Source organism: Lutra lutra, chromosome 12, assembly GCF_902655055.1.
Source record: "Lutra lutra chromosome 12, mLutLut1.2, whole genome shotgun sequence".
In the NCBI taxonomy this organism is placed as follows: domain Eukaryota; kingdom Metazoa; phylum Chordata; class Mammalia; order Carnivora; family Mustelidae; genus Lutra; species Lutra lutra.
The window spans coordinates 73,695,028-73,718,150 of NC_062289.1; the positions used below are offsets into that span (position 1 = coordinate 73,695,028).

The following is a 23,123-nucleotide window of genomic DNA, read 5'->3' on the forward strand; positions in this document are numbered from 1 at the left end:
TTCAATTTTGAAAAAAACCTATTAAGAACCCAATCTTAGCAGCTAGGCGCTGCAGGAGCTGGAGACACACTGACTTGTGTAGGAGGATGCCCAGCGAGTGTCCATAAGTAAGAGTGTGGGTTGGGGTGGTGAGGAGATGGTAGGAAGGCATCAACCCATCTTGGGGCTCAGTTTCTGTATTTGAAAAAAAAAAATTGTGTTGCACTTGTGAACCCCTTTCCCTCTGTCGGATTCTTTGGGACTGGAATTCTCCCAATTATCAGGCATTACTGGGGGAGGAGACTTAATGTATCATCTCATTTAATTCTCAAGATCTATCTATTCAGTGAGGTGATCTACCTGAAGGTCATGCAAGGATTTGACTCAGGCATCCAACTCCAGACTTATTTACCTCTAATATTTCCATATACTTCCTCCTCCTCATGGCTGAGGCTTATGTGGTTTCCGTCTGTCTACTGGACCCTTACCATAACCGGGGATAGCAGCCACTTCTTGACTGCCTTTTGTCAAAGTCTTGCTCAAAAAGCTGTAAGAGGTTGCAGCCTTGATTGAGGCAGTAGTATTAGAGCTTTAGGTCCTGGAGTGGCACACTCAGCTCTGGGATCACCTTTGAGGTGTGATTTAAGAAAAAGTCATCAGTATCTTTGTATCTGGAAAGCTATCTGAGTATGGGTATCTGGAGAGAAGAGAGAATGCCCCCCCCTTTTATAAAAAAAAAAAAGAATCACACTAGGGATTTAAACTTAGGGATTGACAGTTACTTAGACTTGACTGTTATCAGAGTTTAAATGTTCATCGAATTAACTCTAAAGTGAGGGTGGGAACCTATTATGGTCCCCTGTGAAGAGCTTGTTTTTGTAGGAATCTGTTGGGCTGAAAGGCCATTTAGGATGAAAGGTGAACGCCAATCGTTACTCAGCATCACAAAAGGCTAGGTGGAGTTGTTTGTGGGAGACTTCTTTGTGTTACTGCTTCATTAATAGCCTGGCCCTCAGTTAGGAGTCAGGGAATCTAGAGTGAACAAACAGGATGTGGTCTTCCCCGTCCTGGGGCTGGCTTGGGGGAGGAGGGGTATCTGTGACATTTAATGTATATGGTCACCCCTGGCCTGGTGCAGTGAATTAGTTTGTTTCTCTTTGGCCATCTTTTACCCGAAGCCACATGACCCTTCCTCTTCTTTATTGTTCCTAAACTTGAAATTTAAGTATAGTGTTGATTGTATTAATGAATACCTTTTAAGTTTCATTTCTAATTTTTATTTTTTTGAGATTTTATTTATGTATGTATTTGTTTGACAGAGAGAGAGCAAGCAGGGGTAGCAGCAGAGGGAGTGCTGAGCCGAAGGCAGGTGCTTAACTGACCGAGCCACCCAAGTGCCCCTCATTTCTAATTTTTATTTTTATTTTATTTATGTATTTATTTGACAGAGAGAAGGAGGGCACAAGGAGGGGTAGAAGCAGGCAGAGAGAGAGGGAGAAGCAGACTTGCCACTGAATAGGGAGCCTGACCTGGGGCTCAATCCGAGGACCCTAGGATCATGACCCAAGCTGAAGGCAGGCACTTAACTGACCAAGCCACTCAAGTACCCCACATTTCTAATTTTTAAAAATTAGATGAATGTAAGCTGTTATAAAGTCTTCCTTCCCACCCCCAACTTAGTTCATTTCTTTTAACTTATTTATAACCTTCATATTATTTTTTATTTTTTTTTCCCTGTGGCTGTCATACAAAAAACTGATCTAGTTTGAAATGATAGGATGAAAAAAAAAAAAAGCTCAGCCCAGAAGAGCTATAGATTAATCTAGTCTTAGAATTTTAACTTTTGCAGAACATGCTTGCTCTGGATTTTTTTTTTTCCTGATGTTAATTAAATATGCCCATCCTTTACTTTTTTATTTTTATTTTTTAAAAGATAGAGAGAGATTGCCCTTGTATGGGTGTGGGGAGAGTGGAAGGGCAGGAGAGGGAGAGAGAGAATCCCAAGCAGGCTCCACACCCAGTGCAGATCCTGGACGTTGCAGGGCTGGATCTCATGACCCTGAGATTATGACCCGAGCTGAAATCAAGTGTCCCGAGGCTTAACTGACAAGAGCCACCCAGGTGCCCCTGCCCGTTCTTCCCTCTTGAACTTTTAGTCTTGTTTCTTGAAACTTACCTTATTATCGGACACTTACTTTTGAGGTCGTGATGTCTCGAGAGACGGAGGGGGAGTGTCAGCAGTCCCACTGCAGTGGCGCCTGTTCCCAGTCCCAAGGTGGCTTCTCTCAGTCTCAAGGCATCTCCTCCCAGACACACGGCGGCTCTTCACAGTCTCAAGGCGCGTCCAGTTCCAGCAGCACGGCACCCACATCTAGCCAGTCCTCTCACTCCAGCTCAGGAACGCTGAGCTCTTTCGACACAGTGTCTACCCAAGAACTCTGTTCTATTCCTGAGGACCAAGAACCTGAGGAGCCTGTCCCTGCCCCTTGGGCTCGATTATGGGCCCTTCAGGATGGATTCCCCAATCTTGGTAAGACCTTTTGTTACATCATGTAAAATGTTAATTGTTCACAAAAATAGTTCGAGAAAGCTGTAGCAGAGAGCTCAAGGCACTTCTGGAATGATTTCGAAGTTTGAAGGTGATGAAAGATGGAACCAAGGAAGCAGTTTTGGGGGGAATTTACTGACTCATACCTGCTGTGGATCCCCCCCTCATTTATCTTTCAACAAATATTAATTGGGCATCTGTAATGTTCTGTCCATTGGAGCATCTGAAGAGAGCAGCAGGCCATTTTCCCTAGCAAAATGCTGATTCATGCAAACTTGCAAACAGTAATGGACAAATCCACAGAAACCACCACTTAACCCCTGCTGTGGCAGCTTCAGAACATCCATTTTACAGTTTCAGATTAGGGAAGGCTGTTTGTTGACTGTTATTTATTAACTCAAAATAGCCAGCCTTTTAATTTAAATATGTTCATCCTCTATGACATTTTCTGATTCCAGCAGTAAGATTTCACTCTAGGTATGTTTGAAATAGCATTTTGATATTAAAAAAGAATGACTAATATATTATTTGTACCTTATAACTCACTGTTTCGTCTCCAACATTGATGACTTGAAAAAGAAACTGTAAAAAGTAGAGAATAATAGAGGAATGTTCATAGGTACGACTTTAAATTTAGAAGTAAGTACTTGAAGCTGTTTTCTTTTACTCATGTAAGCCATAGTTTTAAGATAGGCTCATGGCTTATATGGTGAATGGGAAACATATGGTGAGAAAGGGTGAAGTGGGCTGGATCACTATGAAAAGTGAGATTATAAAAATCTGAAAATCCTGGTAGGGGGAATAGCATAAAGCCTGTTTTCGTCTAAATGTTTTATAGGTTTACCCTGTTGATCCATTTTGAGTTGCTTTTTGTATTTGGTATGAGGTGGAGGTCCAAATTCATTCTTTTCATGTGAATATCCCAGTTGTGTGAGAACTTTCTTGAAAAGACTCTTCTTTTTTTTTTTTTTTTTTTTTTTTTTTTCTTTTAAAGGTTTTATTTATTTGAGAAAGAGAGCATGAGAGACAGCATGAGGGAGAGGCAGGAGCAGACTCCCTGCTGAGCAGGGACCCTGATACAGGGCTCAGTCCCAGGACCCCTGGGACCATGACCTGTGTCGAAGGCAGACACTTAACCTACTGAGCCACCCAGGTGCCCCTTGAAGAGACTATTCTTTATCTGCTGAATGGTCTTGGCACCCTTGTCAAAAATCATTTGGCCATAAATGTGAGGGTTTATTTCTGGACTTGCAGTTCCATTCTCTTGGTCTATGTGTCTGTCCTTTTTTTTTTTTTTTTTTTTTTAAAGATTTTATTTATTTATTTGACAGACAGAAATCACAAGTAGGCAGAGAGGCCGGCAGAGAGAGAGAGAGGGAGAAGCAGGCTTCCCGCTGAGCAGAGAGCCCGATGCGGGGCTTGATCCCAGGACCCTGGGATCATGACCTGAGCTGAAGGCAGAGGCTTTAACCCACTGAGCCACCCAGGCGCCCCTCTTGGTCTATGTGTCTGTCCTTTTATGCAAGCACCACAAAATCTTGATTGCTGTAGCTTTGTAGTGAGTTTTGAAATCCAGAGTGTGAGTCCTGATTTGTTCTTTTTCAAGATTGTTTTGACTATTCTGGGTCCCTTGTCCATATGAGTTTTAAGATGAGCTTGTCACTTCCTGCAAAGAAGGCAGCTTGGATTGTATTAGGGTTTACATTGAATCTATAGATCAGTTTGGGGAGTACTGACATTTTTTTTTTTTAAGATTTTATTTGTTTATTATTCTAGAGAGAGTGAGCAAGGGCGGGGGTGGGGAGGAGTAGAGGCAGAAGGACAAGCAGACTCTGCCCTGATTACAGAGCTGGATGTGGGGCTGGACCACATGACCCTGAGATCATGACCTGAGCCGAAACCAAGAGTACGATGCTCAACTGACTGAGACACCCAGACACCCCTGAGTATTGACATCTTAATAATACCAAGTCTTGGGGCAGAGGGAAAAGCAGACTCCCCGCTGCACAGGGAGCCCACCTCGGGGCTCAATCCCAGGACCCTGAGATCATGATGTGAGCCGAAGGCAGAGGCTTAACTCACTGAGCCACCCAGGTGCTCAGAGGGGTTATGTATTTATAAAATTTTTTCTCCGGTAGTTGTCCTCTCCCTGATCCCCCAAGCTTTATTTACATGTAATCAACATGAAACATTGTATAAATTTAAGGCATACAGTGTGTTAATTTGGTACAGTTATATATTGCAAAATGATTACTACCATTAGTATTAACTAATACTCTCATCACATTGCATAATTACCATTTCTTTTTTGTGGTGAAAATACTTAAGAGGTGCCTGGGTGGCTCAGTCAGTTAAGTATCTGCCTTTGGTTCAGGTCATTATCCCGGGGTCCTGGGATCAAGCCCCACATTGGGCTCCTTGCTTAGTGGGGAGTCTGCTTTTCCCTTTCCTTCTGCTTGCCACTCCCCCTGCTTGTGCTCTCTCTTTCTCTAGCAAATAAATAAAAATAAAACCTTTTAAAAAAAAGTATTTAAAAAAAACAATTTAAGATCTATGTTCTTGGCAACTTTCAAGCATATGATATAGTATTACTAACTGTAGTCACCACACTGTAAGGTAAATCACCAGAACTTACTGTCTTGTACTTGGAAGTTTGTTCCCTATAACAAACATCTCCCCATTTTCCCACTCTCAAGTCCCTGATAACTAGCACTTTCTATTTATATGAGTTTAGGTTTTTCATTATTTTTTTTAAAAAGACTCTTATTTGGGACACCTGGGTGGCTCAGTTGGTTGGACGACTGCCTTCAGCTCAGGTCATGATCCCAGAGTCCCGGGATCGAGTCCCACATTGGGCTCCTAGCTCCATGGCGAGTCTGCTTCTCCCTCTGACCTTCTCCTCGCTCATGCTCTCTCTTACTGTCTCTCTCTCAAATAAATAAATAAAATCTTTAAAAAAAAAAAAAAGACTCTTATTTATTTGCCAGAGAGAATGAGAGCGAGAGAGAGAGAACAAGCAGAGTGGCAGGCAGAGGGAATTGACTCCCTAGCAGGGAGCCTGATGTGGAACTCAATACCAGGACCCTGGGATCATGACCTGAGCCAAAGGCAGACGCTTAACTGACTGAGCCACTCAGGCGTCCTAAGTTTAGGTTTTTTAGATTCCCCATATAAGACATACAAGTGAGATTGTACAGTATTTGTTTTTTTTACTTATTTCATTTACAGTGCCTTCTGAGTCCATCTATGTTGTTGCAAATGACAGGATTTCATACCTTCTTTTTTTTTTTAATTAAAAAAAAATTTTTTTTTAAAGATTTTATTTATTTATTTGACAGAGATCACAAGTAGGCAGAGAAGCAGGCAGAGAGAGAGGGGGAAGCAGGCTCCCCGCTGAGCAGAGAGCCTGATGTGGGGCTCGATCCCAGGACCCTGGGATCATGACCTGAGCCGAAGGCAGAGGCTTTAACCCCCTGAGCCACCTAGGCGCCCCGATTTCATACCTTCTTAATGGCTGAATAATATTCCAGTATGTATGTGTGCATTTGTGTGTGTGTATATATACATATATATACACATATACCATATTTTCTTTGTCCATCGACCTTTGGACATTTAGGTTGCTTCTAGGTGTTGGCTGTTGTAAACAGTTATGCAGTGAACATAGGGGTATATACATCTGTTCATAAATACCCAGAAGTGGAATTGCTGGATCATATGGCAGTTCTGTTTTTAATTTTTTTTTTTTTAAAGATTTTATTTATTTATTTGTCAGAGAGAGCGAGGGAGAGAGAGCGAGCACAGGCAGACAGAATGGCAGGCAGAGGCAGAGGGTGAAGCAGGCTCCCTAATGAGCAAGGAGCCCAATGTGGGACTCGATCCCAGGACGCTGGGATCATGACCTGAGCTGAAGGCAGCTGCTTAACCAACTGAGCCACCCAGGCGTCCCTGTTTTTAATTTTTGGAGGAATCTCCATTCTTCTTTCCATAATGGCTGCACCAATTTACATTCCTGCCAGCCACGCGCCAGGGTACCTTTTAATCCACTTCCTGGCCAACACAGCAAACTTCTTGTCTTTTATTTTTTTTAAAGATTTTATTTATTTATTTATTTATTTTTCGAGAGAGAGAGAGAGAGAGAGAGAGAGAGAGAGAGAGAAAATATGAATGGGGGAGGGGCAGAGGGAGAAGCAGAATCCCTGCTGAGCAGGGAGCCCAATGTGGGGCTCAGTTGTGTGATATGGCACCCCTTAGCATAATATTTCAAAAGTTCATTCAATTTAGGGGTGCCTGGGTGGCTCACTTGTTAAGCGTCTGCCTTTGGCTTAGGTCATGATCCTGGGGTCCTGGGATCAAGCCCAGCATCAGGCTCCCTGCTCAGCGGGAAGCCTGCTTCTCCCTCTCACACTCCCCCTGCTTGTGTTCCTACTCTTGCTGTCTCTATCAAATGTATAAATAAAACCTGAAAAAAAAAAAGTTCATTTTTATTATATATCGATTTTATTTCTTTCTTGGTTAGATAATATTTCATTGCATGTATATATCATATTTTGTTTATCCATTCTGTTGATGGACATTTTGGATTATTTCTTTGTTTTGGCTGCTGTGAATAATGCTGCTATGAATATTCACATACAACTATCTGCTTGAATACCTGTTTTCAGTTTTTTTGTTTATATCTAGGAATGGAATTGCTGGAGAATATGGTAATTCTGTGTTTAATTTTTTGTGTTTTTTGTTTTTTACAATTTTTGATTTATTTACTCTTTAAAGTTATTGTGGTTTTTTTGTTTTGCTTTGTTTTTTTAATTTACCTGACAGAGAGAGACAGCAAGCGCACAAGTAGGCAGAGCAACAGGCAGAAGGAGAGGGAGAAGCAGGCTCTTCACCTAGCAGGGAGCCTGACAGTTTCAGGTGTACAATATAGTGTTCAGCCATACTATACCTTACCCAGTGCTTATCAAGATAAATGTACTCTTTTTTTTTTTAAATTTTTTTAAAGAAATTTTTTAAGGTTTTATTTGTTTGTTTAACAGAAAGGGAGAGTATAAGCAGGGAGAGCAGCAGGCAGAGTGGGAGGGAGAAGCAAGCTCTCTGCTGAGCCAGGAGCCAGATATGGGACTCGATCCCAGGATGCTGGGATCATGACCTGAGCCGAAGGCAGCCGCTTAAGGAACTGAGCCATCCAGGCGTCCCGATAAATGTACACTTAATCATCCCCACACCCCCCACCTCTCCTCTGTTCTATAGTTAAGAGTCTGTTTTTGGTTTGTTTGTTTTTTTCATTGTTGGGATGCCTCCAGCTTTGCTTTTATTTTTCAAGATGGCTTTGGCTCCTCTGGGTCTTTTGTGGTTCAGTGCAACTTTTAGGATTGTTCTAGCTCTGGGAAGACTGCTGTTGGTATTTTGATACGGGTTGCATTAAATGTGTAGATTGCTTTGGGTAGTACAGACATTTAAACAATATTTGTCCTTCTAGTTCATGAATATGGAATATCTTTCCATTTCTTTGTGTCGTCTTCATTTTCTTTCATCAGTATTCCATAGTTATCAGCGTACAGGTCTTTAACCTCTTTGGTTAGGTTTATTCCTAGGTATCTTATTGTTTTTTTTTGCTGCAGTTGTGAATGGTGTTGATTCCTTAATTTCTCTTTCTGCTACTTCAGTTTTGGTGTATAGAAATGTAGCAGATACAGGGCGTCTGGGTGGCTCAGTGGGTTAAAGCCTCTGCCTTCGGCTCAGGTCATGATCCCAGCGTCCTGGGATAGAGCTCCGCATCAGGCTCTCTGCTCAGCAGGGAGCCTGGTTCCCTGCCTCTCTGCCTGCTTGTGATCTCTTTCTCTGTCAAGTAAATAAATAAAATCTTAAAAAAAAAAAAAAAAAAAGAAATGTAGCAGATACAAGATACATCGATCTTGTATCCTGTTGCTATTTAATTTGGTTTTCAGTATTAGTTCTTTTTTCCTGGAGTCTTTTTGGATTTTCTATGTATAGTATCACGTCACCTGGAAATAGTAAACATTTTACTTCTTCCCTTGCCAATTTAAATGCCTTTTATTTCTTTTTGCTGTCTGATTGCTGAGGCTAGGGCTTCCAGTGCTATGTTGAATGGAAGTGGTGAGAGTGGGCATCTCTGCCATGTTCCTGACTGTAGGGAAAAAGCTCTCAGCTTTTGCCCATTTAGGATGGTACTAGCTGTGGGTTTTCATATATAGCCTTTTATTATGTTGAGATATGTTCCCTCTAAACCTACTTTGTTGAGGTTTTTTTTATCATGAATGGATGCTCTACTTTGTCACATGCTTTTTCTGCATCTACTGAAATGATCATATGGTTCTTATCATTTCTTTTATTAATGTGATATATCACTTTGCTTGATTTGCCAATATTGAGGCACCCTTGCATCCCAGGAATAAATCCCACTTGATTGTGGTGAATGATTATTTTAATGTGTTGTTGGATTCAGTTTGCTAGTATTTTGTTGAGGATTTTTACATCTATGTTCATCAGGAGTATTGGCCTATAGTTCTCTTTCTCTGGTGTTTTTGTGTGGTTTTGGTATCATGATAATGTTGGCCTCATAGAATGAATTTAGAGGCTTTCCTTTCTTTTCAATTTTTTGAAAAAGTTTGAGAAGAACAGATACTAATCCTTTAAATGTTTGGTAGAAGTTGGCCTATAAAGCTACCTCATCTTGGACTTTTCTTTGTTGGGGAGTTTTTTGATTACTGAATCAGTTTCTCCACTGGCTGTTGGTCTGTTCAAGCTGTTTATTTCTTCTTGCTTCAGTTTTGGTAATTTATATGTTTCTCTGAATTTATCCATTTCTTCTTGGTTGTCCATTTTGTTGATATACAGTTTTTCCATAGTATTTTCTTATAATTATATTTCCATGGTGTTTGTTGTTATTTCTCTTCTCTCATTTATGATTTTATTTGCATCCTTTTTCTTCTTTTTGGTAAGTCTGGCTAGAGGTTTACCAATTTTTTTTTTTTTTTAAAGATCTTTATTTATTTGATAGACAGATCACAAGTAGGCAGAGAGGCAGGCAGAGAGAGAGAGAGGAGGAGGAGGCAGGCTCCCTGCTGAGCAGAGAGCCCAATGCGAGGCTCGATCCCAGGACCCTGGGATCTTGACCTGAGCCGAAAGCAGAAGCTTTAACTACCGAGCCACCCAGGCGCCCGAGGTTTACCAATTTTATTTCATTTTTCTTTTTCTTTTTTTAAGAGAGGGACAGGGTGGGGAGGGGTGGAGGGAGAGGGAGAGAGAGAATCTTAAGCAGGCTCCACACCCAGTGTGGAACCCACTCCAGGCATGATCTCACAACGCTGAGATCATGACCTCAGGCGAGATCAAGAGTGGGATGCTTAACCAACTGAGCCACCCAGGTGTCCCATTTTTTAAATTTAGTTTTTCAAATAACCAGCTCCTGGTTTCCTTGATCTTTTCTGTTGTTTTTTAGTTTCTTTCTTTCTTTCTTTTTTTTTTTTTTTTAAGATTTCATCCATTCATTTGACATAGAAGGACACGGTGAGAGAGGAAACATAAGCAAGGGGAGTGCGGGAGGGAGAAGCAGGCCTCCCACCAAGCAGGGAGCCCCACCATGACCCGAGCTGAAGGCAGATGCCCAATGACTGAGCCACCCAGGCGCCCCTGTTTTATAGTTTCTATGTCATTTATTTCTACTCTTATCTTTATTGTTTCCTTTCTTCTGCTGGCTTTAGGCCTCATTTGTTTTTCTTTTTCTAGCTCCTTCGGGTGTAAGATTGTCTTGTTTGAGATTTTTCTTGTTTCTTGAGGCAGGCCTCAAGTATATTGTTACATATTTCCCTCTTAGGATTGCTTTTGCTGCATAGGATGGAATGTTCTGAATATATCTGTTAGATCCATGTAGTCTAGTGAGTCATTCAGAGCTATTCTTTGGGGCGCATGGGTGGTTCAGTCAGTTAAGCATCTGCCTTCTGCTCAGGTCATGATACCAGGGTCCTGGATGGAGCCCCGCACTGGGCTCCTTGGTCAGCGGGGAACCTGCTTCTTCTTCTGCTTGCCACTTCCCCTGCTTGTGCTGTCTCTTTCTCTCTCTCTCTGACAAATAAATAAAATCTTAAAAAAAGAAAAAAAAGCTATTCTTGTTGATTTTCTTTCTTTCTTGTTTTTTTTTTTTAAGATTTTATTTATTCATTTGACAGATAGAGATCACAAGTAGGCAGAGAGGCAGGCAGAGAGAGGGGGAAGCAGGCTCCCCGCTGAGCAGAGAGCCCGATGTGGGGCTCGATCCCAGGACCCTGAGATCATGACCTGAGCTGAAGGCAGAGGCTTAACCCACTGAGCCACCCAGGCACCCCTCTTGATTTTCTGTTTGGAATGATCTATTCATAGATGTAAATGTGTACTGTTAAGTATTAGTATTGATTACTTCCTTTATGTTTGTTTTTAGTGCTTTATATATTTGGGTGCTTCCATGTTCAGTGTATAAATATTTAAAATTGTTATATCTTCTTGTTGGATTGTTCCCTTTATGATTACACAGCGTCCTTCTTTGTTTCTTGTTATAGTCTTTGCTTTAAAGTATTTTGTCTGAGCATTACTATCCTGGCTATCTTTTCATTTCCATTTGCATGATAAATATTTATCTATCCCTTCACTTAAAAAAGATATTTTATTTATTTACTTAAAGATTTTACTTATTTAACAGAGAGAGAGAGAGAAAGAGAGCACAAGCAGGGGGAGCAGCAGGCAGAGGGAGAGGAGGAAGCAGACTCCCTCCCGAATGGGGAGCCCAATGTGGGACATGATCTCAGGACCCAGCAATCATGAGCTGAGCTGAAGGCAGACTGAGCCATCCAGGCACCTATTTATTTACTTATTTATTTGAGAGGGAGAGAGAGAGCCTACAGGCAAGTGGGGGGTGGGGGAGGGGAGCAGTGTGGGAGGGAGAGGAAGAGGGAAAGAATCCCAAGCAGATTCCATCCTGAGCTCAGGGCAGCACGGGGTTCCATCTCACAATCAGATCATGACCTGAGCCAAGAGTTGGATGCTCAGCTGACTGAGCCACTGAGCGTCCCTCCATCCAGTCACTTTCAATCTGCATGTGCCTTGAGGTCTGAAATGAGTTTGTTGTCGGCAGAATACAGATGGGTCTTCTTTTTTTATCCATTTTATTGCACAGTGTCTTTTATTTATTTATTTATTTATTTATTTATTTATTTATTTATATATTTGACAGACAGATTACAAGTAGGCAGAGAGGCAGGCAGAGAGAGAAAGGGAAACAGGCTCCCCGCCAAGCAGAGAGCCCGACATGGGGCTCAATCCCAGAACCCTGGGATCACGACCCGAGCCGAAGGCAGAGGCTTTAACCCACTGAGCCACCCAGGCGTCCCTGCACAGTGTCTTTTGATTGTTAACTCCATTCGCATTCTAAGTAATTACTGGTAGGTACGTACGGAATTGCCATTTCGTTACTCGTTTTAGGCTTTGTTTTTCTTTTTCTAGCTCCTTAAGGTGTAAGGTTATATTGTTTATCTGAGATTTTTCTGCTTCTTGAGGGTAAGCTTGTATTATATACCTTGCTCTTTTTATTGTTTTATGGGTGTTTTTTTGTGGTAGTTTTTGTAGTTCTGTTCCATTTTTTTCTTGCTCTTCTTGTGGTTTGCTTGCTGTCTTTAGAAACAAAATGAATTCTTATGTCTTTGTTATTTGGATATCTATTCCTGTTTTTTGATTCATGGAGATAAACCCCCAACCCATCAGGTTTGTATATAACATCTTACTTACCTAGCAGTCTATGTAAAATTGATGGTTGCTGAAGTTTGATCTTAATGGAGACCCATTAAGTTTGATCCCATTCTTTTAGTCTTTTTCCCACCACATTTAAGTGTATGGTGTCATACCTCTACATCCTTTTATTTTATGAGTCCCTTGACTGGTTTTTATAGATCCACTTAATTTAACTGCTTTTGTGCTTCCCACTTTTCTTACTGCTGTTCCATGGAAGTCTCTATGCTTATTATTTTAAAGATTTTATTTATTTATTTGATAGAGATCGCAAGTAGGCAGAGAAGCAGGCAGAGAGAGAGAGGGAAGCAGGCTCCCCGCCAAGCAGAGAGCCTGATGTGGGGCTCGATCCCAGGACCCTGGGATCATGACCTGAGCCGAAGGCAGAGGCTTAACCCACTGAGCCACCCAGGCACCCCATGCTTAATATTTTAAGGAGCCACTAAACTGTTTTCCACAGCATCTGCACAATTCTGTATTCCCACCAGCGATGTATGAAGGTTCCAATTTCTCCATGACTTAAATATGTCTTTTTAATTATAGTCATCCTGGTAGGTATGAAATATTTCACTGTGGTTTTTATTTGTGTTTTTCTGATGGCTAATGATAACTGAGCTCCGTTTTATGTGTTTAGTGGCCATTTTTGTATCTTCTTTATTTATTTATTTATTTTTAAAAAGATTTTGTTTATTTATTTGACAGAGATCACAAGTAGGCAGAGAGGCAGGCAGAGAGAGAGGGGGAAGCAAGCTCCCTGCTAAGTAGAGGGCCTGATGCAGGGCTCGATCCCATGACCCTGAGATCATGACCTGGGCCGAAGGCAGAGGCTTAACCCACTGTGCCACTCAGGTGCCCCAGTATCTTCTTTAAATAAATGTCCGTTTAGAGCCTTTGATATTTTTTAGTTGGATTTTTTATTATTGACTTGTGTTCATTATATATTCTAGATCTAAATCCATTATCAGGTACATGTTTTGCAAATATTACTTCCATTCTTTGAGTTCTTTTTCACTTTTTTCTTTTTAAGATTTTATTTATTTATTTGAGAGAGAGGGAGCATGAGCATAAAGTGGGGTAAGGGCAGAGGGAAAGGGAGAAACAGAATCCCTGCTGGGCACCGAGCCCAATGCAGGGCTGGATCCTAGGACCCTGAGATCATGACCTGAGCTGAAGGCAGAGGCTTAACCCATTGAGCCACTAAGGAGCCCCTCTTTTTCACTTTCTTGATTATGTTGTTTGATACAGTAATTTTAAACTTCAATTATGTCCAATCTCTCTATTTTTTCTTTTGTCACCTTTTTTTTTTTTTTTTTTTTTTTTTAAGATTTGATATATTTATTTGAGAGAGAGAGAGAGAGAGAAAGCACGAGCAGGGGGGAGGAGGAGAGGGAGAGGGAGAAACAGAATCACTGCTGAGGCCGTAGTCCTACTTGGGACTTGATCCTAGGACCCTGGAATCATGACCTGAGCCGAAGGCAGACACTTCACTGACTGAGCCACCCAGGCACCCTTGTCACTTGCGCTTTTAGTGTTCTATCTAAAAAAACATTGTTTAACCCAAGATGGCAAATCGTCATTACTGTTCTTTTTTCTTAGAGTTTTATAGTTCTGGTTCCCATTACTATTAGCGTTTGATTCTGTTTGAGTTGATTTTTGTATGTGGCATGAGGTAAGGATTTTAACTTGATTTTTGTTTGTTTGTTTTTAAAGATTTTATTTATTTGAGAGACTGCGAGAGAGAGCATAAGTGCAGAGGGAGGGGCAGAGGGAGAGGAAGAAGCAGGCTCCCCCTGAACAGGGAACCTGGTGAAGGGCTCAGTCCTCAGACCCTGGGATTGTGACCCGGAGCCAAAGGCAGATGCCCAACCAATTGAGCCACACAGGCGCCTCTCAAATCTGTTGTTTTGAGCGTGGATATCTACTGGTCCTACTGCCTTTTATTGGAGAGACTGTTCTTTTGCCAGTGAATTGTCTTGGCACCCTTTTTGAAAATGAGTTGACTGTAAATATGATTTATATATGGTCTCCTCATTCTTCTCTTTTCATCTATATGTCTGTCCTTACGCGAGTACTGCACTGCCTTGATGGTAACTTTGGAGTAAGTTTTGAAATTGCAAAATGTGGGTGCCTGGCTGGCTCAGTTGGTTAAGCGTCTATCTTCCGGCTTGGGTCATGGTCCCCGGGTCCTGGGATCGAGTCCCGCATGGGCTCCCTGCCCAGCGGAGACCGTGCTTCTCCCTCTCCCTCTGCCTGCCACTCTGCCTACTTATGCTCGCTATCTCTCTGTCAAGTAAGTAAGTAAAATCTTTTTTTTTTTTTTTTTAAAGATTGTATTTATTGGGGCGCCTGGGTGGCTCAGTGGGTTAAGCCGCTGCCTTCGGCTCAGGTCATGATCCCAGGTCCTGGGTTCGAGCCCCGCATCGGGCTTTCTGCTCAGCAGGGAGCCTGCTTCCTCCTCTCTCTCTGCCTGCCTCTCTGCCTACTTGTGATTTCTCTCTGTCAAATAAATAAATAAAATCTTTAAAAAAAAAAAAAAAGATTGTATTTATTTATTTGAGAGAGAGAGAGCACAAGCCAAGGGGAAAGGCAGAAGGAGAAGCAGACTTCCTGCCAAGCAGGGAGCCTGATGCGGGGCTCAATTCCAGGACCCTGGGACAATGACCTGAGCTGAAGGCAGAGGCCCAATGACTGAGCCACCCAGGCACCCCTTTTTTTTTTTTTTTTTTTTTTTTTTTTTTTTTAAAAGATTTTATTTATTTATTTGACAGACAGAAATCACAAGTAGGCAGGGAGGCAGGCAGAGAGAGAGAGGGAAGCAGGCTTCCTGCTGAGCAGAGAGCCTGATGTGGGGCTCGATGCCAGGACCCTGGGATCATGACCTGAGCCGAAGGCAGAGGCTTTAACCCGCTGAGCCACCCAGGCTTCCCAGTAAGTAAAATCTTAAATAAAAAAAATTATAGCCATTTTCATCAGTGTGAAGTGGTTGCATATGTAATTTTGATGCATCTTGCCAGATTATCTTCACTAGACTCCAAACTGTATTTGGTGTATAAATTACATTCTTACTGGCAGTGTATAAGTTAGAGTAACAGTTTCTTCATACCTCTTGCCCACACAGTATTATAATAGGTAACTCTTTGAGTTTTTTTTTAAAGGTTTATTTATCCATTAGAGAGTGAGCATGAGCAGGAGGGTCAGAGAGAGAGGGAGAGAATCTTTTTTTTTTTTTTTAAGATTTTATTTATTTATTTACTTATTTATAAAGATTTTATTCATTTATTTGGCCGAGAGAGAGACTTCGAGAGAGGGAACATAAGCAGGGGTGTGGGAGAGAGAGAAGCAGGCTTCCTGCTGAACAGGGAGCCCGATGTGAGTTTCTTTTTTTTTTTAAAGATTTTTTATTTATTTATTTGACAGACAGAGATCACAAGTAGGCAGAGAGGCAGACAGAGAGAGAGGGGGAAGCAGGCTCCCTGCTGAGCAGAGAGCCCGATGCGGGGCTCGATCCCAGGACCCTGAGATCATGACCTGAGCCGAAGGCAGAGGCTTTAACCCACTGAGCCACCCAGGCGCCCCCCAATGTGAGTTTCGATAGCAGGACCTTGGAATCATGACCTGAGTCGAAGGCAGATGCTTAATGACTGAGCCACCCAGGCACCCTTTATTTATTTATTTGACAGAGAGAGACACCGAGAGTAGAACACAAGCAGGGGGAATGGGAGAGGGAGAAGCAGGCTTCCCGCTGAGCAGGGAGCTGATGTGGGGCTTCATCCCAGAACCCAGGGATCATGACCTGAGCCAAAGACAGATGCTTTACGACTGAGCCACCCAGGCTCCCCAGGGAGAGAGAATCTGAAGCTGATTCCATTCTGGGCCTGGAAGCCTGATGTGGGGCTCAGTCTCACAACCTGAAGACCAGGACCCATGCTGAAGAGTCGGAGGCCCAACCGACTGTGCCACTCAGGCACTCCCTCTTTCATTTTTGTTAATATGATGGTTGGAACATGAAATCTTAATGTATTACTTTTTTTTTTTTTTAAGATTTTATTTATTTAGTTGAGAGAGAGAGAGAGCACAAACAGGTGAGGGGGCAGAGGGAGAGAGAAAAGCAGACCCTCACTGAGCACGGAGCCGAACATGGGGCTCAATCCCAGCACCTTAGGATCATGACCTGAGCTGAAGGCAGATGCTTAACCGATTGAGTCACCCAGGTGGCTGTGTTATTATTTTTTAAAGTTCATGATTTTTTAAATGTATACATGTATACAATGTATACATCTTTTATTTCTTTTTTTTTTTTTTTTTTTAAGATTTTATTTTTAGGTAATGTCAACACCCATTGTGGGGCTTGAACTCACAACTCTGAGATCAAGAGTTGCATGCTCTACTGGCTGAGCCAGCTGGGCACCTCTTGTTTTTAAAAATTTCTTGTGTTGAGTTACCTTGTCCATTTTTTCTTATGTTTGAACTATTTGCATTTCTTTCTCTTGTAAATTGTCTCTTCCTGTCCTTTATCCAGTTTTTACTGGATTGTTTGTCTTTTTTTTAATTTGTAGTAACTTAACCCATAGTACAGAAAGTACTACTTTGTGATATGAGTTGCTAATATTTTGCCTGGTCTGTCTTTCTGTCAATATTTGCTTGCCCACTATATTCATGTTCTGGGTGCTGAGCTATGTAACACAGGAGACCCAAGGCTGGCCTGGAGTTTGTTCTAACAGGGGAGTGCAGGGAGACTATATATAAATAATCAAGATAACTTCCAATTATGGCCCATTCTTGGTGGGCAAGAAAACAGGATATCATTGTAATGGGTGACGAGGTAGGGGTCTGCTTATATGGAAAGCTGAGTGGAAGATTATAATTTGAACCCAGACACAAAGGTAAGATGGCTGTTCAAGTTGCTGGGAACAGAGAATGCAAAGGGCACCAGGGGGGTTGAACCCAGCATATTTGGGGCAGTGGAAGGCACCAGTGGGACTGGGTAGAGTGGTCAAGCAGAGCAGTACAAGGTGATGGTGGGAGGGAAGGAGGGGCCAGGTCCTGAGCATCTGTCCTGCCATGGGAAAGAGTGCACATTTTACACTAAGTATCATGGGAAGCCTCAAGAGGGTAATAGGTAGGAAGTTATTAGATTATAAGTGTTTTTTCAAATCATTAATAATTGCTTGAGAACTTTTAATGACTGCTTATTATTTCATAGTTATGTATAAACCACAATTTATTAAACTTGTTGGAAAATCGTTTTTTTCCCCCTTTGTTTTTACTCCTATAAAGTTCTGATAGATAGCTCTAAGCTTGATTGCTTTCTTAAGTTCTTTTTCTACAATTAGAGTTTATGAGCAATTTTTAAAGGTGTTTGGGACATGAAATTCCACAATACTCCCGTGTATACTTTTGTGTTACAGAGTGTGTTAATGACAACTACTGGTTTGGGAGAGATAGAAGCTGTGAATACTGCTTTGACGAGCCACTGCTGAAAAGAACGGATAAATACCGGACTTACAGCAAGAAGCACTTTCGGATTTTCAGAGTAGGTGACAATGTATCCATATATTTGGGAGAACCGGTAATGTCGTCACCATGCTGAGATATCTTGGCACTGTAACTCCCCACTGTTAAAACTTTGAAATAAAATGTTCTCTATTTTAGGAAATGGGTCCTAAAAACTCTTACATCGCATACATAGAAGATCACAGTGGGAATGGAACCTTTGTAAATAGAGAGCTGGTAGGGAAAGGAAGACGCCTTCCTTTGAATAACAATTCTGAAATTGCACTTTCAGTGTGGAGTAATAAAGGTAACATTACTCTCTTCTGGTTACTGGATCTTTTTTTCCTCTCCTATAAAGGGAAAATTGATGTTGTGCTCTTCGCAGAGTAAGGTTCGGATAAATAAAGTAAGGAGGTTAGTATTTAGGATCCAGTGCAGCCCTAGGGGCATTTTTAAACAAACAAAAAATTTCTACCAAGGTAGATTTTGTAAGGTTTGATTGGTTGGGTTAGTTTTGTTTAAGGCTGTTTGCTGTCAGTGGAATGATACTCCTTAAGATGGTTCTTCGTTCATCGATGCAGTTCATAGCACATCAGTCTTCGGGGTCGATGAGTTATTTTAGGCCATGAATTCTTCTCCCTCCCTCGTTTCTTCTCTTCCTTTCTCATTCTTCCCTTTCATCCCCTTCCATTCCTTAATTGCTGCAAGTATCAATTGAACTTCATGGGCCTGCCAGGCATTAGGGATTTTCGGGCCGAATCTCAGTTTAAAGCTTCTCCCTGAAATACCACGTGGTTATCCCAAAGTGTTGATGTTTATTGTCATCATCGGGCCACATTTTATAAGCAGCCACTGCTAAAACTTTACCAAAATCACATGCAAACCAAACAGTTGTCATTCAGCACAGAATACAGTTAAATGTAATCTCACAGTGATTCTAAATCCTTGGACAGGAGGAATATACTCTTGTTTCTTGGATTGAAAAGAAAAAAAAAACAACTTTACAAATCCACGTGAGAGTTGATTGGGAAGGATGTCTGTGTGTGGGGGGGGTAAAGCCTTAAAAATACAGATGCCCCCAGGTGCTGTTTGAAAGCTCCTGGTCTAGGAGTCCCAGGGATATAAAAAATCTTGCTTAGCTGATTCTCATACAGTCTCCAGACTGGCATCTGGGAATGATGGTTGTCCTGGGCATCCTAAAGCACATTTTATGATAGTTTTCCCTGTTGCTGTTCTGTTTTCTATCTGATAATTACAGTCAGGGCGGCTGTGTAGGGTATTGCTGTTTGAGAGCCCCTGGTAGAGGGGACAACCAGGTCCTGAGATTTGGTCTTACTTGACAAGCTCTGTGCCACCTTTTCCTGGTTGGTTTATCCAAGGAGCACCTTTTCTGCTTTGAAGAGAGGTGTTATATGGGCTAAAGGTGGCCAGAGTTGAAATAGATCAGGTCACTCTGCAGGTTGCATTCAGTTTATTGGCATTTTATTAGGCATTCGCTATTTGTACTTGAACGTGAAAACCAGATTGCTTTGAGAAGGTGGACCGTCTGGTCATACTGATCCTGTAACCCTATACCTGGAGCATTTGCCAGTGCTCAGTAGAACCTGCCTTTTTTCAGATGCATGATGTGTTTGCCCATTCAAGTCCTCACTGCTCCATGTTGTCTTACAGTCAACCCAGCCCTCCCTGTGTATATGAGACCTTGGGCTCTGTGGGCAACTGAGTTTGCCGCTCTTGAAGTAGGCCTTGACATCTGTGAGAAATAGCTCTCCAGGACCGCTCAGATTCCCAGATTCTTAGATGCTACTGGAACATCTAGGTTCATAAATATCTACAAGCATAGAGAAATAGTTGTATCTTGATCCACTAGCAGATTTCTTTCACTGCATGGGTGTCTGTCTCATGTGGACCGGCCTGGAATGAAGCACACTCAGGTGGCTCAGATTTGTGCCAGAGACTGGAACTCTAGGTTACTCCAGGGAGGTCGAAACCTGTTTCCTGAAATAAGGGAAACTTAAGGGTCTCAACAAATTTCACTCTTTCAAGATGATACAGGCAGTTGGCAAATCTACCACTGATTTTGTAGAATTGAAATGTTGATAATTAATTGCAGCCTTGGCCCACATGGATGGTTAAATTTTTAAATGACTGGGGTTATTTTTTCTTCCTTTCGTTTTGTTTTGTTTTGTTTTTTGTTTTTTTGTTTTGTTTTTGGATACAGCCCAGATAATGGAGAAATAAAGGGATTTTTTGGAAAATGCTATTTATTTAACTTTCAAAGCAGGTTCAAGATGATTTGCACTTTAAAATGCCAGACCTGGGACGCCTGGGTGGCTCAGTTGGTTAAGCAGCTGCCTTCGGCTCAGGTCATGATCCCGGCGTCCTGGGATCGAGTCCCGCATCGGGCTCCTTGCTTGGCAGCGAGCCTGCTTCTCCCTCTGCCTGCCACTCTGTCTGCCTGTGCTCACTCTCGCTTCTCTCTCTATGACAAATAAATAAATAAAATCTTAAAAAAAAAATAAAATAAAATGCCAGACCTGGGGCACCCTGGGTGGCTCAGTGGGTTAAAGCCTCTGCCTTCGGCTCAAGTTATGATCCCAGAGTCCTGGGATCAAGCCCCACATCAGGTTCTCTGCTTAGCAGGGAGCTTGCTTCCCCCTCTCTCTCTGCCCTGCCTCTCTGCCTACGTGTCATCTCTCTTTCTCTCTGTCAAATAAATAAATAAAATCTTAAAAAAAAAAAAAAGCCAGACCTGTAGAGGAATATAAATGGCAAAGAGAAGAGAATACTTACCTTAGTATGATGACCTGTGGTCTAATTTTACTAGGGTGTTTACTGGCCTAGAAGATTTTTTTCTGGGCTCAGACTAATTGCTCTTCAGTTCAGTTGCTGGTCTGCATAGGCATTTTTTTTTCTGCTTCAGGCAGGGACTAATCTTTCATGGGTATTTTATATTAGTTATAATTGATAAATAATTCTGAGGCAAAGGAATAAGACTAGCATGTATGTATGGATTTCCTGCATGTATGTATAGTGAGATGATGCTGTGTATTTTTATGGAAGAATGAGATTTGACTATCATTTTCCATGGGTTTCATAATATGCAGATGAAATATAATTTCATAATATTACAAAATTATTATTATCCTGGGTAAATAATTCCTTTAGAGTTACGTGTTAAATATGATTAAAAACAATTGTCTCATATTACATGTATTTGCTAAATTTTAGGACTTTTTATCTTTATTGAGTGAATTAATGAGACTTATTTCTGCCCTTTTCCCCTTAGTTTTTGTATTTTTTGATCTGACTGTAGATGATCAATCAATTTACCCTAAGGAATTAAGAGACCAATACATCATGTCAAAAACTCTCGGAAGGTAAATTTTTTTTGTTATTATGGAAATTGCCTTTCATTTTTTTCTAAACATTTGTCATTGATTAGTTTCTTATTCTTGGTTTTATAATATTCATTAACTTTATATTTGTAGGAAACTTGTTTGTGATAGGTGTATTATTGATTTAATAAATTAATTTTTAAAAAAGATTTTATTTATTTATTTGACACAGAGAAAGAGATCACAAGTAGGCAGAGAGGCAGGCAGAGAGAGAAGGGGAAGCAGGCTCCCCGCTGAGCAGAGAGCCCGATGTAGGGCTCGATCCCAGGACCCTGAGATCATGACCTGAGCTGAAGGCAGAGTCTTTTTTTTTTTTTTTTTTTTTTTTTAAAGATTTTATTTATTTATTTGACAGAGAGAAATCACAAGTAGGCAGAGAGGCAGGCAGAGAGAGAGAGGAAGAAGCAGGCTCCCCGCCAAGCAGAAAGCCCGATGCGGGGCTTGAACCCAGGACCTGGGATCATGACCTGAGCCGAAGGCAGCGGCTTAACCCACTGAGCCACCCAGGCGCCCCTGAAGGCAGAGTCTTAAGCCACTGAGCCACCCAGGTGCCCCTGATTTGATAAATTTAAAAAAGTTTTTATACCATACAATTCACCCATATGAAGTAATATGGGAGGGGCAGAAGGAATGGGAGAAGCAGACATCCCACTGAGTGGGGAGCCCTACGCAGGGCTCAATTCCAGGACCCTGAGATCATGATCTGAGCTGGTCAGACATTCAATGACTGAGCCACCCAGTCGCTCCAGGATCCCTTACGCTCTTAAAAATTACTGAGGATGTCAAGGAGCTTTTGTTCACATGGCTTAAATCTGTTGATACTAACTGTATTAGAAATTCAAATGCAGACATTAATGATATTAATTAATGCATTAAAAAACTCATCTACATTAAGATAAATAATGTTTTTGGAGGGCCTGAGTGGCTCAGTTGGTTAAAGCGTCCAACTCTTGATTTCGGCCCAGGTCATGATCTCAGGGTCCTGGGATTGAGCCCCCCACCGACCATTCGGGCTCCCCATTCATTGGGGAGTCTGCTTGGGGTTCTCTCTACCTGCCCTTCCCACTCACTCTCTCTCTCTCTCTCAAATACATAAAAAAACTTAAAAACAGATAATGTTTTTAGTGCAAAATAATTTTTAAAAATATATTTATTTGTTTACTTGAGAGAGAGAGAGGTATAGCATGCATAGGCAGGGGGAGCAGAAGAGGGAGAAGCAGGCTCCCCATTGAGCAGGGAGCTGGATGTGGTGCTCAATCCCAGGACCCCAGGATCATGACCTGAGCCGAAGGCAGTCACTTAACCAACTGAGCCAACCAGGGGCCCTGCAGAATAATTGTTTAAATAAAGATTAGTGAAAAGAGAGACATCATTTCACATTTTTGCAAACGTCTTTGATACCTGGTTTACTAGAAAATGGCTAGATCCTGATACTGCTGCTTTGTTCAGTCCGTTATATCACATGTTGTATAGCCTCTGGAAAACTGTATGCTCCTGAGAGAATGAGAATGAAAAAGACAAATAATGTCTTCATATTATTCTGCAAATAGTTTAGGCTTTATAGACACCCTGCAGACATTTGAGGTCACTTAGGGGTTGCTTAATCCTACTTTGAGAACCACTTCCTTAAGTGTTTTTTTTTTTTTTAAAGATTTTATTTATTTGACAGAGAGAGATCACAAGTAGAGAGAGAGAGAGAGAGAGAGGAGGAAGCAGTCTCCCTGCCTAGCAGAGAGCCTGATGTGGGACTTGATCCCAGGACCCTGAGATCATGACCTGGGCTGAAGGCAGAGGCTTAACCCACTGAGCCACCCAGGCAGCCCTGCTTTTTTTTTTTTTTTTTTTTTTTTAAAGATTTTATTTATTTATTTGTCAGAGAGAGAGAGGGAGAGAGTGAGCACAGGCAGACAGAATGGCAGGCAGAGGGA

The 23,123-nt window shown here is 41.7% G+C and overlaps 1 protein-coding gene across 5 annotated transcripts in view; it reads left to right on the plus strand.

Annotated features, from left to right (window-relative positions):
- The window catches only part of CHEK2 (checkpoint kinase 2), a 47,261-nt gene that overhangs the window by 622 nt on the left and 23,516 nt on the right, over window positions 1-23,123 (plus strand). For 3 of the 5 annotated variants that reach the window (XM_047696271.1, XM_047696274.1, XM_047696275.1), the window contains 4 exons: window positions 2,182-2,509; window positions 17,713-17,837; window positions 17,957-18,104; window positions 21,087-21,177. In XM_047696271.1, the coding sequence (XP_047552227.1) occupies window positions 2,188-2,509; window positions 17,713-17,837; window positions 17,957-18,104; window positions 21,087-21,177 (686 nt within the window). In that variant the 5' untranslated portion in view covers window positions 2,182-2,187. Of the gene's footprint in view, window positions 1-6; window positions 108-2,181; window positions 2,510-17,712; window positions 17,838-17,956; window positions 18,105-21,086; window positions 21,178-23,123 lie in introns of those variants that run through there. The other 2 variants (XM_047696272.1, XM_047696276.1) reach the window with 2 other exon arrangements.